Source organism: Corylus avellana, chromosome ca3 (genome assembly GCF_901000735.1).
Source record: "Corylus avellana chromosome ca3, CavTom2PMs-1.0".
Taxonomy (NCBI): domain Eukaryota; kingdom Viridiplantae; phylum Streptophyta; class Magnoliopsida; order Fagales; family Betulaceae; genus Corylus; species Corylus avellana.
Genome location: NC_081543.1, coordinates 8,252,324 through 8,269,892, shown reverse-complemented (window position 1 = coordinate 8,269,892; position 17,569 = coordinate 8,252,324). Strand labels below are relative to the sequence as shown.

The 17,569-nt window shown below is 35.0% G+C and overlaps 1 protein-coding gene across 1 annotated transcript; it reads left to right on the top strand.

Moving 5' to 3' along the window:
- The first annotated feature begins 12,392 nt into the window (after positions 1-12,392).
- LOC132176597 (acid beta-fructofuranosidase) lies at positions 12,393-17,180 on the top strand. Its single transcript, XM_059588853.1, has 6 exons — positions 12,393-13,025; positions 14,207-14,215; positions 14,911-15,761; positions 15,844-16,247; positions 16,349-16,436; positions 16,546-17,180. The coding sequence occupies exons 1-6, from the start codon at positions 12,644-12,646 to the stop codon at positions 16,753-16,755; spliced, it is 1,944 nt and encodes a 647-aa protein (XP_059444836.1). The 5' UTR covers positions 12,393-12,643; the 3' UTR covers positions 16,756-17,180.
- Positions 17,181-17,569: the final 389 nt, after the last annotated feature.

Genomic DNA, 17,569 nt, shown 5'->3' with positions numbered 1-17,569 from the left:
AAGTATTATAGCAATACTATGCTAGAGGGAGCCAAGTCACCCATTCCTTAGGCTTGTCACAAATCATGCACCTTTTATAATTCTCCACATACTTATTGACTACCTCTAACTGACCATCTGATTGATGATGGTAAGCCGTACTAAAAGCTAGGAAAATTCCCAGTAGCTTGAAAATTTTAGTCCAAAACTTTCCTGTGAAGGTGGAATCCCTGTCAGAGATAATATATTGAGGCATGCCAGGTAGGTAGGGCTGGGCACGGGTCGGGGTGGGTATCGGGTTTTTTCCCACCCGCCCCGCACCTTGCGGGTTTGGGATTTTCCAACCCACTACCCGAGCCCAACGGCCAAGATCCGCGCGGGTTCGAATATTGCGGTGCGGGTTAAATAGGTGCGGGTTTTTCGGGTCGGGTCAGGTCAGGTTTATTGGCATGGCATTTTTGTAATTTATTTTATTCATTTTTTTTTTTTGCTAAGCCTAAAAGGTCACACCTATATGGGCTTTTTTTATTATTTTTGAATCAGAATATGGGCTTTTTGTTGGGTCTAAGCCGAAAAGGCTACACCTATAATGATATTTTGGCTTTCATAAAAATATGGTTAACTTTCTTTTTTTATCAAAAAGATGGGAAAAAAAAAAAAAACCGAAAAATGACTTAACACCTATAGTTTATAGTTATTTTACAGCGACAAAAATTCATTACTTCAAACTCTAAGCAACAAAACCCAACAGAATGCAACTTCAAGTAAAATTACTAATCATCCAGAATGCAACTTCAACTTCAAGTAAAGTCCAAAATGCAACTTCAAGTCACTAATCATTGTCAAGTAAAATGCTGATGCTCTTCAAAGTTACTTCGACAAAGAATGAAAAAAAAAAAAAAAAAAAATTACAATATCAATTGAAACCGATAAATGAAATTTGTAAATAGCTAAATATATTAAGCAAACTAAAATGAATAAATGATCAAAAAACTGACCTGAATCGAGCTTATAACTTTCAGCATCATCAACCATATCTAAGTTAGAACTTAGGGGCTTTGATCTTAACCAATTTTGTGAACATATCAATGCTTCAACCGTACTTGGGGCCAATGAACTTCGAAAATGATCCAACACACGTCCTCCGATGCTAAAAGCCGATTCTGAAGCAACTGTTGTAATGGGAATTACCAACACATCTCGTGCTATTTTGGCAACTACTGGGTATTTGGTTGAGTTCACCTTCCACCAATTTAAAATATCAAAATTCGCATTCGCTTTTTCAACATCCTCCATCAAATATCAATCCATCTCCGATTTGTTTTCAATATCACTTTTAGAAGTTAGGTACTTATGAAACCTATTCATGAAGTAGAGGTTAGCATTCTCACTTTCTTCTATTTTCATTGAGGAACCTTGAGACAATCTACTACTATGTGGAACTTGAGATGAACTCTCTCCAGAGTTGTTGTGTTCATATAATTTGTTAAGGATGCACTTCAATTTTTTCTACATTTCATTACATTTATCAACACCTAGAACATCTTTGAACCAATATTCTAATGACACCAATTTGGTTCGTGGATCAAGTATAACCGCAACAAACATCATCAAGTTAACCCTATCATTGCTCTCAAGATCCCCCCCAATATTTATTGTACTTCGTCATTCTCCGCCATAGCACTCAATACATAATCATCATTATCAATATACTCTTGTAAATGCATTTGCATGCCACAAATTTCTTGAAAGTACATATTAGATGTACAGTACAAAGACCCCGAAATTCGAATTGTGGCATCATAAAAAAGTTTGAGAAACTTGAGAAAAATCTTAATACGACTCTAATTAGCACAAGTAGGAGGTCCCAAACCATTTTTCTCATTCTTTTCCTCAGTCAATGTAGGCTTAAAGTTCTTATCAAGCTCTTCCATAAGTTGGAAATTAGCTCGACATTTTTCAGCACCTTCCAACATAAAAAATGTAGAGTTTCATCTAGTGGGAATATCCAGACCCTTAAAATCAAGTTGTTATCTTTCAATACAAGCCTTAAACTTGTCAAATCTTGCAGGTGAAGACTTCACATACTTCACCGCACTTCTAACCCTCACAATGGAGTCATTAACCTTTTTCAAACCATCAGTCACAATAAGATTTAACATGTGTGCACAACACCTGATGTGCATAAACTGACTCTCAAATGTGGCGCCCTCCTTATTACTAGTTCTCTTCTTCACAAAATCCAAGGCAGTATCATTGGCAATAGCATTGTCAACTGTGATAGTGAAAATGTTACAAATACCCCACTCAAGCATACACGACAAAATCTTCTCCCCAATGGTATCAGCTTTGTGATTAGGAATTAAACAAAAGTTTAAAATTCATTTGTGTAAGTTCCAATCACTATCAACAAAATGAGAGGTGATTACCATGTAATTAAGGTTTTCAACCGAAGTCCACGTATCAGTGGTAAGACAAACCCGAACCCCAGTTGTCATAAACATTGCCTTCAACTTTTCCTTCTTAGACAATAAGAGCTTAACACAATCCTTCATCACAGTATAACGAGAATGAATTGAAAACCTAGGCTCAACTATATTCATGAAATCCCGAAACCCTTCACCTTCCACAAACCTAAATGGCAACTCATCCTTAATTATCATCTTAGCAATTGTTTCCCTTATTTTCGCAGTATTGTATTTAGTAATAACCAAATTACCAACAGATCCTTCTCCCACTGCCATTTGGCCTTCCCTCTTACCCTCAAAACTCAACTTTGATTGTGACTTATCATTGTTATCAAACCTACCAGGATATTTTTTGCAAGTATTCCTCAAATGCCCAAGCATGGCATTTGTACCATGCTTTCTAGTGTGATAACTAAACAATTTGTTATAATACTTGCATTGTGATTTAGGATCCTTAGGATCACTCCCCTCTAACTTGGTAAAATGTTCCCAAACCATTGATATTTGCTCAAATTTTATAGGTTTTGGTGGGAGAGCTGAACTAGGGTTATGAATAGATGACATAGAACTAGAACCAACAGCACTACCTGAATGACCATCCATGAGTCTACAATAAGTGAACAAAAAAAAAAAAAAAAATCAATACTGCATAATATTAGCATTTTTCAACATGAAATCAATACTACATAATCAAGTCATTAGCATCTCATTTTTCAACATGAAATGAGAATCAGTACTGCATAATCAATCACAATACAGTAAAGGCAAGACTAAATAATCAATCGGCATACAAAAAATCCAACCCAACATAATCAGACTAGAAGGCACACGAAACTTCTTTACCTGAGGCCAAGGGGTGAGAGAATCAGCTTGATTCGGTACTTCAACAAAAACCTTAACAAGAAGCAAAACTGAAATTAGTACTTCAACAAAAAATCGAACCCAACATAATCAAATCATAAATTATTAACAACTAACAAGAACCCTTAACAAAAATCGCTTATCAAAATAAAACCCTAACAAGAAAATCAAACCTTAACAAGAAGCAGAAGCGACAGTGAAAGAGGAACCGCGATAGAGAGATGAGCAGCAAGACAGAGAGGAGCGGAGACAGTGAGCCGTGAGGACTGAGGAGAGAGGAGAGCGGACGGTGAGAGAGATTCCGACAGTGAGAGCCGACGGTGAGAGTCGATGGTGAGAGGCGACAATGAGAGAGATGAGAGTCGCGAGTGAGATGAGAGATCAAGAGGCGAGAGTAGAGCAGGCTGAGCAGCTGAGCGCCAAAGATCGTGAGAAACTCAAAGAGTGAGATGGGAGATCGAGAGGCACGGCTGTGTTGAGTGCTGGGTCTCTAGGGTTTTTTGTGTTTTAGGTTAAATGCGGATAGGAGCGGGTCGGGGCGGGTACCCGCATAGGAAAAATTGGTAAACCTAAAACCTCCCACGCCCCGCATGGGTTGGAGATTCCCAACCCGAACCCGCAAAAATAAACACTAAACCTGCAGGGGGTAGGGCGGGGCGGGGCGGGGCGGGCCGAGTCGGGTCTACGGGTTGGGCAGATTTTTGCCCAGCCCTACATGTAGGGGTGTAAACCCAATCTCGGTTTCCCAGTTATTGGCCAAAACAGGGAACCGGAACCGGGGTCCCCAGTTTTGGATTTTTAAAAACCGGAACTGGAACCGGGTACCCCGGTATCGATTAACTAGCCGGTTCCGGTTAGTACCCGGTTATCCGGAACCGGGTAACCGGTTTTGAAATTTTTTATGTTTTGGGCTTATTTTATGTATTGAGCCTAATATTTGGGCTTAATTTAACTATTTTGGACCAGTTTTGTAAAGAACTATTAGCCTTTTTGTGACAATATGTTGGGCTTTATTGTGATTATTCTATATATATATATATATTTTAAAAAAAAAGCTAAAAAAGCTGAAAAAAGCCCAAAAATCCTAATAAAATCAAAGTTTTTGCCTTTTGGGGCTTGAAAAATAAAAATTCATTTTTTAAAAATAAAAATAGAAATACTCAGATGCCTCCTCTACTAAATAAAAATATAAATATAATATTTTGTTATTTTATATATATAAAAAATAATAAAAATATTATTATATACATATGTACCCCGGTTACCCGGTTATAACCGGGTATCAAAAACCGAAACCGGAACCGAGGTACCCCAATTTTTCGGTGTTTTTATTTTTTTTCAAAACCGGGGTACCCGGTTTCCCGGTTCTCCGGTTTCCCGGTTTCCTGGTTCGGATTCTAGTTTCCCGGTAAAAAATTACACACCTAATGCCATGCAATTTAAATAACTGACTCATGAAGAGTTAAGCTAACTTGTCAGCTGTGTAAGGATGCTTAAGAGGCAAGAAATTGGCATATTTAGTTAATTTGTCCACCACAACCCAAATCACATTGTAGCCTTGAGATAAAGGCAGCCATTCTATAAAATCCATAGATATACTTGACCAAGGCTTTTATGGAATAGGCAAAGGTTGAAGTAACCCTGCAAAAGAAAGATTCTGCCTTCACCCTCTGGCAAATATCACATTCTCTAATATACTTCTCAATATCAACCTTCATCTATGGCCAGAAAAAAATCCTTACGAGCCCTATGCATTGTTTTATCATATCCTGCATGACCTGCTAATGGACTGGCATGAACAAATTGCAAGACCTTATCTTTAAGGGACTCTCCAATATACTGTTGGGAACACGTATGCAAATAAATAAATAAAATTGCGCAGCGGAAAGGAATCGTATTCCCACTCTCAAGAAAAAATTTTATGAAAAACATACGAAGAACGGACTGCTATTTAAAAATAGCAAGAGCAAGAACAACTTACTTTGATGATCAACTGCAACATCTTGGGTTTTGACAAAAAAAAATTTCTTTTGTTCTTCAAGAACACGAAAGATTGTAACATGTAGATCTTCTCACCAATGACTGATTATAACCAAAAAAGAATGGGCTCTTGCTTGGCTCCTCAAATTTTAAACTTTTGTTCTTCATGAGTTGACACAAAGAACTAATATAATTTTCAGAGAGTTTCTGAAACTATGTGTCAAAATCACTTGATTGAATGATTTGAGAGCCCTAGGCTCCTCTCTATTTATAGGCATAGCTGGGGAGAGAATTTCCCGATTTTAGCAATGTGGGACAAGCAACTAAAGAAGAGTCCAATTGGGATAAGGAGAGAGTGTGGTGGACAGCGAGGGTTTCCCAAGGAGCTTGGGCCTGGGATTTAATCCCAAACCCTTTCTCTTTTAGCCCAACACATAGGGCCAGGAATAAATTCATCGCCTTATGCCTTCATGCTTTATTTAAAGTCCATAAGTTTTATCCTAAGCCCAACTTTAAATATATTCTATAGCCCATGTTTTAATTAAATAAAACACTTAGCTCAAACATAGTAAGAAAGTCTTTTATATGGTTAACATATGTATCAGCTTGGTAAGGAACCTAAAGTAAACAAATAATTATTAACTTAAATATTTCTATAATTGGACTTAGCTTCCATGCGGTAGACCAAACTACCCCAGATATGTGGTAGTTTGGTTGGAGGGCTAAAATTCTCTAAGGGGCTTTTAACCACCCCCCACAAAGACTAGCGTGTATTCAAAAAAAAAAAAAAAAAATTGACGGCAATTTTTTCTGTTAACTCCCATCCAAACAAACCTCTCTTCTTGGACTCCCATCCAAATCAAAGCTCTATCTTCTTTTAAAAATTTTTTTTTTTTTCCCAAAACGTCTTCTCTCTCTGTTCTCGATCTTAATGTTTATATTCAATGATTACGAATTTCTTTTCTTGTCTATAAAGTCTTTTATATTGATTGAACTCAATCTTTCATATTTTCTGTAATTATGTGAATGATTGTTATACAACGGTTTTAACTGACACATGATCAAGAGGGTTAGATAGGTCATGCCTAAGGAAGACAGATGTATTACACCATAGTTTAGTGCAATTTAGGTAGATAGTTCGTGCCAACCGAAGATGGGTTATGCTTATTCCTTGATTGTGTGTAACCTATTAAGGAATTAGATAATCCATACCTAGAGAAGACGGATCGCACCGCATCTTAGTGGTTAAGTGGACGACTCATGCCAACCGAAAATGGATTATACTTATTGCTTAATGATAGTAATTTCTTGAGAATTCGAGTGAGACGAGCTCTATATCATGCATAATATGAATTTTTTTTCTTATTAATTTATGATTGATCATTGTTATGCGGTTAGTGGTGAAACCAACCCCTTATTCTATCTCTCATCACAAATTACTTTTTTATCTTTACTTTTATGCATTTATTTTTATAAAATAAAAACAATCAAACAAACTTCTTTTAATTGAAGGAACTTCAACTAAAATAGTGTAGAGATGAAGTTTTAGCCTTTTTAAGATGATGCAGTGAGAGTGAAAACCTAGATGCATTATTTAAAGAAGTCGGATATGTTGAAGCAAAATATATATAACCTTATTTTAATTTGTTCATGTGGTTAATTAAAGTAACAAGGTTTACAAGTTATGTCTTCTCTAATTGCTAGCAAGTTAAGAGGTTCAAGAATAAAAGAATGCCAAAGGAGAGACAAGTAAAGAAGATACCAGACTTGGTTTTGAAGTGACAAAGAACTACTAAAAAACATGATAAGCCCCATCCGTTAGTCTTCTAGATATTAAGTAAAATACAAAAGGAAGACATTAGCAATACGTACGTGGCATGCCTATCAATACAAGGAAAGTAAACAACGTTCCTGAAGCTACAACGTTCCAAATATTCCACCCCGTAGGAAAGTCCACATGCATGCGCATATGAATGCAAGGAAAATCTGCATTAATGGTCACATATTCCAAAATAGTTCTAGTAAAATTCTAACTCCACCCGTTAGGAAAGTCCATATGAGCATAGCAATATAAGAGAAATCTTCAACGGTAACATGGTCGAAAATAGCTCTAAAAGTTATATATTCCTAAATGAAATATCTTCTTCAATGATTTGATGAAGCTCCAGTATCTATGTGGATTCCTAGTCCTTATCACCAAGAGAAATCTTCAACGGTAACACGGTCGAAAATAGCTCTAAAAATTATATATTCCTAAATGAAATATCTTCTCCAATGATTTGATGAAGCTCCAGTATCTATGTGGATTCCTAGTCCTTATCACCAAGAGAAATCTTCAACGGTAACATGGTCGAAAATAGCTCTAAAAATTATATATTCCTAAATGAAATATCTTCTCCAATGATTTGATGAAGCTCCAGTATCTATGTGGATTCCTAGTCCTTATCACCAAGAAGTATATTCGAAGCTTGTGGATTGATAATAACATAGTTATAGAAAATAAAGATGACAAGTTTATGTGATGTGAGTATTTTCGATGTGAAGATGAAGCCCATTTGTTTTGCAACATGTTACTTAAGAAAATGGATCATATTAAAGTTAAGGAATTTTACAAAGTACATTTATGGGATTTGGTTTACATTCTATTTTTTTATAGTTACAAAGTTTATGTTTTGTGATAATTGGGGTCTTGGGTTGGATATTCTACTCTAATAGTAGGTTGTTTTGTTGTTTGCTTTAGTAGTACTCTTTAGTGTAGGGATATTCTGCACTAATAATTGGGATTAAGATAGAATTATCCCAACATCTACGATTATAGATAGAATTTGTTGTGGTCTTCTTGCGTCCAAAAATATTAATAATAAAAATAACCACTAGCAATAGAACAAATCTTTGTAGGATATGGTTATATTGAGGGTGTCGAACCTCAAGGACCGCACATGCATGTGTTGTTATCAAGCTTGTCAAGATCAAATAGCTTATGCAACTTTAGCAAGTACATCCCTCAACGAGTCAGTTGGAAGAGATTTAATGGTCATCTTAGGCTGCTGTCTTCTCTTTCTCGTTCTCTTCAGTGTGTTTGAAACCCCCCAACAAAGGAAAAAATAAATAAAAAAATAAAAAAGATAATAGTAAGAAAACAAAAGAACATTTAAGAGGACCATTAATACAAATGAATACTAACTCATACAGTTACTCAAGCCTATTATGGTTAGAAGTAATGAATGTTTAATGGAAGGATAATGTCTATATACTTCCCTTAAACTATCATTTAACTGATAATATATTTTCTTCAAACTTTCAATTATGACAATGTTCCTTCAAAACTAACAAAATATTGTCAATGTCTCCCAAGACTAGCAAAAAGATAAAAATATCTATAAATTTATCAATAAGACAAAAAAAAAACCCTATAAATACAAAAAATAATTTTTTTTTAAAGAAAATTTAAATTTAAAAAATTATTTTCTTTAATTTTATTTATACGTGATACAGGGAGTATTATTTAAATTAATTTAAAAAATAAAAAATAAAAGGAAAGAGGTGGCTGCCAGAGACGGCGCTGCCAAACCAGCAGCCACCCACCCCCTTTCTTTTCCTTTTTTTTTTTTATAAATAATTTTTTTAAGTTTTTTAATTTTATATATTTATATATATTTTTTATAAAGAGTTACACATGTCATTATTTTATTGGTGTTCAAGTGGCACCTAAAGGAATTTATCAAATTTTTTTGATGAAATTTAACTACAAAAACAATATTAATTTTTTGACATACCTCATAACCTCTAAATTTATTTTAACACCGTAACGAGCTAAATCACATTTGTTTTTTTTTTTTCCTTATTTTTATCTGGATTATTTATTCAAATTTCAAAAGCTCATGGGTTGAGTTAACAACCGTTGATGATGTTACAAAAAAAAAAAAAAAAAACTATAGATGAGGAATCCAATTTAAATTCTAACTATTTTTGGGCGAAAAAAGATATGCAATTTATTTAATTTTGATTCGACTGCTGAAAGTGAAAGTAGTGCTGTAGTAATACTACTGCAAGAGTCATAGAGGCAGATAGTCTAGGGCCTAGGAGTAACATTGGCACTCCTGCCACATGTCAAATTGAATTATGCTATGACAATTTGGGTCCACAAAGCCTTAGGTACCACCTAAAACTCTCTTTAATTTACTTTGAGACTACGATAAGGAGATAATTATTTTGTCGGGAAAAAAATAAATAAATTAAATCTATTAATGATATAAGAAGTATTAGAGTGTTTTTAGAGTCATCTCAAATATGACGTAAATTTTAAAATTATTATTGAATTTTAAATGATTACTATTTAATTTTAATTTATTAATAATTTTAAATGCTACATTATATTTGAAAGTTCTCTAAAAATACTATAATCATCCCTATATCATTACTCTAATCCCTTTTAAATCTAACTTCATCTATTTATTTACATAAATTATTCATCCTAATTAAACTAAAAAGTGTTTGATTGGACGATTTACCTTTCTTTCGTGTATTATTAAACAATTAACAAAATAAATTAAACAATATTTATAGGGTTAAAAAATGTATTAAAATAAATATTGTGAATTAAAATGACTACAAAATAATTACTCAAAAAAAAAAAAAAAACAGATATTTTTTTCATATTCCAAACTTTTACTCCAAAAAAAAAAAAACACACACACACACAAATAAATGCAAGAAAAAACAAGATGCAGGGAAGATGGCTAAGAAAAAACATATACAAACAAAATAATGCATAATGTGTTAATTTTGAGGGAACAAATATATCATTTTGGGGGATTAAGTCATAAAATATACATACTTTATCAAGAATATTAAACATTTTTTGGTGACATTCTCTACACGAGTTTGCCCTTGGCCTCTAGGTATAACAACTAAAAGTGAAAAATAAATATCTATTATTATTTCAAACATATCATGTTTCTATTTCCTTGTTGCTTTTTTTTTTTTTTTTTTTTTTTTTTTTTTTTTAAGAACTATGATTAACAGTTTCATCTCTCTCAATTTCGCCTCTCCTTATGAATATTGACAGTCAAAAAGGACCTGTCTGGTTCCTTTTATGTCCTTTTTTGTTTTTGGACCCTTACTTAAAAAACAAAAACAAAAACAAAAACAAAAATGCAAAAGCAAGGTCTATTATTCACTTCCTACAAAAGTGAATGGGTCCTTGAAAGTTGAAAACTTCTGGGCACATGGATCATTTGGCAACAAAGTCACATCACTAAGCAAATTATATACAACATGTCTTCTGCACATTATTTTGAGGATAACAACCCAAAAACAAAACAAAATTCAACTCTAGTAGAAAAAGTAAGCTTATACTAAAATTATCCTATAATTTTAAACGTTTAAAATAAGCGATCGGAACTCTATAATTCACCTTAATTTTAAATAAATATTTAACGTGTTAGTTATTAAATTTATTAATTTTGTCTCTTATCTTTTAATTTAAGTGTTGATTTAAAATTAGCTCATTTTTATCATGAGCTAGGATTTAATAGGGCGTTCTTGGAATACGATGATCTTCAAGTAGTGCACGCAATTAGGAAGGATGGGAGGAGTTGAAATCGTTATGAATATCTTGTTGAAGAAGCTAGAGGGGTATTAATTAAATTGTTTTCATAGTTGGAAGTTTAATCATGTTAGCCGACACTCAACGAGGCAACCCATCGTCTAGCGAAAGAAGTGCTATCTCTCACCGTAAAAAAAAGGTCACATTGAGGAAATTTCTTACTGTATTTCTGATATTATTTCTTGTAGAACGTTGCTTAATGCTTTTTTGCTATCTATAAATATCACTCTAAATAAAAGAAAGTGTTGATTTATGTTATTCAAAATAGATTTAGAATTTTGGAGGAAAGCAGTAAATTGGTGGTCCAGGTAGAGCATGATTATTCAAATGAGACTGATCTCAGCCGTTCAATCGGCTGTTCCCTGTGGTAGCAAATGCATGTGGAACTGTGAGCGCCATGTGGGCCGGCATGTGAAACATCCAGAATTAGGGCACCTCACCCAACAAAAAAAAAAGAAAGAAAACATATTTGATTTGTCAAATTTGTTTTAGGCTCATTATTTTTATTAGTACTTTTGTTTTCTTGTCAATAATGAAGCTGAGTCATCACTTGCATGTGGATGTGGCTGGAAACATCCCTAGCTTGCTCCGATTAAGGCCGGTCCGGTTGTCACCTTCAAATCCGAATCAGCGTTTGAGTAATTTGTTTTAACAAAACAACACATTTGTGGTGCTGAGAGACCCAAAATGGAGAATTATTGTAGCGTGTTTATTGGGTTGATTACACGTGTCAATTCTGCTAATCAATCATGCAATCTTTTACATCCAAATGTAATTGTGGGGTCTCTAAAGCCTGTTGATTCCATTCTTATCCCAATTATATTGCCTCCAAATCATCCCATTGCCACCTACACAATTATTTCCTTTAAAATATTATTATGATTCTTCAAAATTTCCCCAATTTTATCATGATTATCATCATACTGCCATGGGTATGCATGTGTCAATTTCTAATTAATCAGTAAGTTATTTGAAGATTGAGATTTGTTACAATTAAGTTAAGATCCCTCCTTATCCTCTACATAGATAAACTAATTACATTCAAATTCAATCTAATCCTACCAAATCTCTCTAAATCAATTTCTCATTTAATCAATCAAAACTAAATCTCTAAATCAGTTTTATCATGATTTCGGATTCCTTATAAATTCATGTTAATGATACATGTATGTATATATGTATGTATGTATGTCTCGTCTGATCCAAATGAGGCGAAATGGAAAGGTTTATTAGTTGCCTAATTAACATCATCCATAATTAACATGTGACAAGAAATATAATATAGATGAAGAGTTTTGAAATGATAACGTGGACCAATGAGCGAGAAGTAATAATAGAGGAAGCAATTATGACACTTGCTTTGATGACCGAAAAAGCAGAGTACCAAATCAATGCCCACTAAAAATGCTGCTCCACCAACCGCAAGCCTCACATGAACTCTCTGTTTTTCCAATATTTACATGTCTCGCATTATTTCTGCAACATCCTCTTCATACAAATTTAAATAAATAAATAAATAATAATTTTACCTGAGCGTCAATCGTCTATAAATATACCAAGTTACAGCCACGCTAGGCAAACCGCTCATCCAGCCAAGCAGGCAAAGGCAAACCAATCAAGCTCAAAATCACAGAGCTCATATATACATACATCCGCCATTGAAAATCTTTTGTCAATAGCATATCGGAATCCGACACACCGCCTTGTTCTTCCTCTCCACCCTTTCTCTCTTACCCCAGGCTGTAACATGGAAGGTTGTACCCTTCCATGCTCGTACAGTCCTCTCCCTGCAGAACCAACTCCGGCGAGGTACAGGCCACCCAAGAAGGCTACGCTCATGGTCTTTTCTGGGTTGTTGATGCTTGGTCTAGTTTTGGCCATTATCAATGGTTCTAGGGATTCGGATGTCCGTGCAAATGGGAATGCATCACTGGATAAGTTAAAATCATCAATGCCATTACCGTCGGAGCCCTTGCAGCCGGTGTCACGTGGGCCATCGGCCGGGGTGTCGGAAAAGTCGAACCTGGTAATGGCCGGCGTCAATGTGATGTCGTTTCCATGGAACAATACCATGTTGTCCTGGCAGAGGACCGCTTACCATTTCCAGCCAGAGAAGAATTGGATGAATGGTAAGTTTATTTGAAATCCATGTGTTTGACATTTGTTATTTATTTATTTTATTTCATTGGTCCTATAAAGAGTTACTCCTTTTCCAAAATTATTAATATAATCTCCGGTTATATTCTATTAACCATGAAATTTGAAACTTTAAAAAATCTGTATCGCCATAAATATAGGAGTAGTTGTTATATATATACCATTGATTTTAAAAAAGAAAGGATGAAAAATAATAGAAGAAGGACCAGAATAGATGTTGTAGTATTTCTCTCTCTCTCTCTCTCTCTCTCTCTCTATATATATATATAGTTAGTTTAGATTTTAAATTCCTATAGAATATTACTAGTAATGGTATATATCATTCCATTATTTTCCCATCTCTCTGGGGTGGTACCCATAATATTTGGTACAAAGAAATTAGTTTTTTTAGTTTGAATACGATTAGCTTGAGTGATAAGGTGATAAATAGAATTATTGGTTACTAAGGGTCTGTTTAGGATTATGGTATCAATAAGTGAAATTTTAAAAATTGCATTTTCTAAATTGCTACTTTTTAAAATCACAAAGACGTTTGGTAAAACATGTTTAAAAATATTTTTTTTTATCAAATATTTATTATTAGAAATCATGATTTTGATTTAAATTCATCCCTTTTCAAATAGCACATCCTTACCTTGTTTATGAAAATCGCAGATTCTTTTTTCTTATTTTAGATTAGTTCTTTTTAAATCGCAATGCCAAATGCCTTAGGTTTTGCAATATTTTTTAAAAATACAGATTATTCTTGCGAAATCATAGTCCCAAACGCACCCTAAAAAAAAGTGCTTTTGGGCTGCCCGGTTGGGTTCCACATGACAAAAGCAGACCAAGCAATTTAGACACGTAATTATTGTGAGTAATTGACAAAAGCAGACCAAACAATTTAGACACGTAATTATTGTGAATCCCAATTCAAAAATATAATCGCAATTAGAATATACAGTGTTTACATGCTCTCTCCATGTTGAATAGTGATGTTAGAGGCATGATCCCAATTAGAATATCAATATTTACTTTAAACAAATACCAGTGCACCTATTTTATTTATTATTTTCTTATTATATGCTGATTTGGGTTCCTTTTTTTGCCCTTTTTGTGATTGTAATGCTTGATCATTGCCTTTGATCGGGGACTCTGGTTGGTTCTGCTTCAGATCCTAATGGTATGCCCTTATAATCCCTTATTTAATGTTTTTTTTTTTTTTTTTTTTTTCTGCGATTGATTAATATTATTTGCCACATATTGAACACTTGGACAAAGTAACATCTGATGATGATCTGGAAACGATGTGGGACAGTTGAAGAAACATGATTTCATTGTTTGGGTAAAACTTTTGAAAATGAGGTTCCAGAAAAGTGGCCAATAGAACTGTTCTAACTTTTTGGTATGACAGGCTGAAAATCGGGTCATTATTAGGACAAGCCAGACCAATACTCTAAAAATATTGATATATTTCATTTTTGTGGTCAGAAAAATATTAAAATATTAATTAGTTGCCAATATTTTTAGTCAAAAGTTTGCAACTCTGATTGGTATTAATATTGTTACGTGACCATGGCTGCTTCAAAGTTTAGTTTGGTCATATTTGACGGTTGATGAAAAGTAGGAACCCTTTTGGTCAAATCTTGCCAACTCTGTAAAATCTTTTGGGTTCCCCATGTGTTCTAGAAGAAAAGTAGGAAATGAAATTTCGCATTAAATATTTTATTTTCCAGGGCTAGGCAAGAATCAAGTCTAATAATACCTTGATCTTTAACACTTTCTGCAATTTTGCCTTCACCCATAACTTACTAATTTGTTTTTTCTTTTTCTTTTTTAATTAAAAAAAAAAAAAAACCCACTTGCAAAATCCTACAGGGCCTATGTTCTACAAGGGATGGTACCACTTTTTCTACCAGTACAATCCAAATGGAGCAGTGTGGGGTGACATAGTTTGGGGGCATGCAGTGTCCAGGGACTTGATCCATTGGCTTCACCTTCCTTTAGCAATGATCGCTGATGAGTGGTATGACATAAACGGTGTTTGGACTGGGTCTGCAACACTCCTTCCTGATGGCCAAGTTATCATGCTTTACACTGGATCCACTAATGAGTCGGTGCAGGTTCAAAATCTTGCATATCCTGCCAACCTGTCTGATCCTCTCCTCATCAACTGGGTCAAGTACTCCGGAAACCCCGTTCTTCTCCCGCCACGGGGTATCAACTTCAAGGACTTCCGGGACCCGACAACGGCTTGGTACACATCGGACGGGAGATGGCACATTGCCATTGGGTCCAGGGTTAACACGACAGGCATTACTTTGGTCTACCACACCAAGGACTTCAAGAGCTTTGAGCTTTTAGATGGTGTGCTCCATGCTGTCCCTGCCACTGGCATGTGGGAGTGTGTAGACTTCTATCCTGTGTCAAAGAATGCTGAGCAGGGTTTGGACACATCGGTTAATGGGGCTGAAGTGAAGCATGTATTCAAAACTAGCCTTGACAATGATAAGCACGATTATTATGCACTTGGGACTTATGAGAAGGCTAATGGTAGATGGGTTCCCGATGACCCCAAGATCGGTATTGGAATTAGGTATGACTATGGGATTTTCTATGCATCCAAAACCTTCTATGATGTGCGTAAGGGAAGGAGGGTGTTGTGGGGTTGGATTGGAGAGTCTGATAGTGAAAATGCAGATGTTCAGAAGGGCTGGGCATCAGTACAGGTATATTTAATCATTTAATTTATATTCTAGCACTTGTTCGTTGACAAGATTTAATGTTTGTCTTAAAATTGGCCCTGCTCAGAGCATTCCAAGGACAGTGTTGCTTGATAAAAAGACTGGTACCAATTTGCTTCAATGGCCAGTGGAGGAGGTGGACAGTTTGAGACTGAGCAGCAAAGAGTTTGACAAGGTGGAGGTGAGGCCAGGATCAGTTGTTCCACTAGATGTTGAGACAGCCACACAGTTGGACATTGTCGCGGAGTTTGAGTTAGATAAGGAGGCTTTGGAGAGGGCAAACCAAACCAATGTGGAATCCATGATCAGCTGCAGCACCAGCGGTGGAGCTGCTGGACGTGCTGCACTGGGACCCTTTGGTCTTCTTGTTCTTGCAGATGATGGCCTTTCTGAGTACACTCCTGTGTATTTTTATGTTGCCAAAGGAGCTGATGGCAATCTCAAAACTTTCTTCTGTGTTGATCAGTCAAGGTATTTTTATGTTGCCTGTCTGTTGTCAAGTGATGTACGTTAATAAAGCTTTCTTTTGTACGTGTTGATCAATCAAATTATGCTTAATTGTTTCCTTTCAGGTCTTCCGAGGCAAGTGATGTTAACAAACAAGTTTATGGGAGCTCAGTTCCAGTTCTAAAAGACGAGAAATTATCTGTAAGATTACTGGTAAGTTGAGCTCTGAGTTTTTTAGCTGTAAATGAATGAATATCCTGGCATGTTTTAAGTGGACCAATTCCTTAAATTTGCATGGAATGTTTTGGTCATCCAAATCCAGGTGGATCATTCAATAGTTGAAAGCTTTGCTCAAGGAGGGAGGACATGCATCACATCGCGTGTTTATCCGACAAAGGCAATCTATGGGGCTACTCGGCTATTTCTCTTCAACAATGCTACTGAGGCCACTGTAACTTGTTCACTCAAGATATGGCAAATGAATTCTGCCTTCATACGCCCCTTTCACCCTGACCAAGAAACTTGGATTTAAAGGAGTGGAAGATGAAAACAAGAAAGTGTGCTCCTTTGGCAATCAAAATGTCCACTTCCAACACCCTAAAACACCCAATCATTTTACCCATTTTGTGTAAGATTCATCCTTTGTAACATTCCCTATCTTAGCCTCAGTTTTGTCCATAGATTGGTTGAGCCTAGGTTAGCTTAGTAAAATTTATGAAAGGCCCATAAAAGGAATCAATTGATTCAATTTTTATTTATTTATTTTTATTTTTTGGTATGATGGAAGGGTAATCAAATTTGATTCTACTGGGAACATAGGCATACTTTTGCCACATAGCACGAGATTACCAGTATCTGCGATTGATGCATTTGATGTTCTATTTCTGTATTTTCATCATATCATTTTGTCAAGTTTACTGAAAAATAGTCAATTTCACATTTGAAGTATGAAATGAAGAAACCCTATTTGTCATTTGCTTCAACATTACCAGTGAGAGGCACTGTAGTTTTGTGTTACCAATCCTATACTTAATTACATTATGTTAGCACCTCAAAAAAAAAAAATAAAAAATAAAAAAAAATTACATTATGTTAGAAGTAGGCGCAGAATTTTGATAACAATGAGAAAAATAAGTAACATCTCCAAACTAGTGTTTTGATTCAAGACTATTAAAATATGTAAGCCTTCATGCTGTTCTATACCTCGATTCAAATGTTAGAAAAATAATGGAAATTGAAAATCGAAATTACTCATAAGGTGTGTTACAATGTATATTTCTCTAAGATACAATAAAGCACAAAAAATTTCTGTAGTTTAGTTGCATTTTGCCCAAACGAAATGAAAC

Bases quoted from the DNA above. Each gene is read 5' to 3' on its own strand.
- LOC132176597 (XM_059588853.1), top strand. From the start codon at position 12,644: ATGGAAGGTTGTACCCTTCCATGCTCGTACAGTCCTCTCCCTGCAGAA. The intron at 15,762-15,843 runs GTATATTTAATC...GGCCCTGCTCAG, and splicing joins AGGGCTGGGCATCAGTACAG to AGCATTCCAAGGACAGTGTT. The intron at 16,437-16,545 runs GTAAGTTGAGCT...ATCCAAATCCAG, and splicing joins AATTATCTGTAAGATTACTG to GTGGATCATTCAATAGTTGA.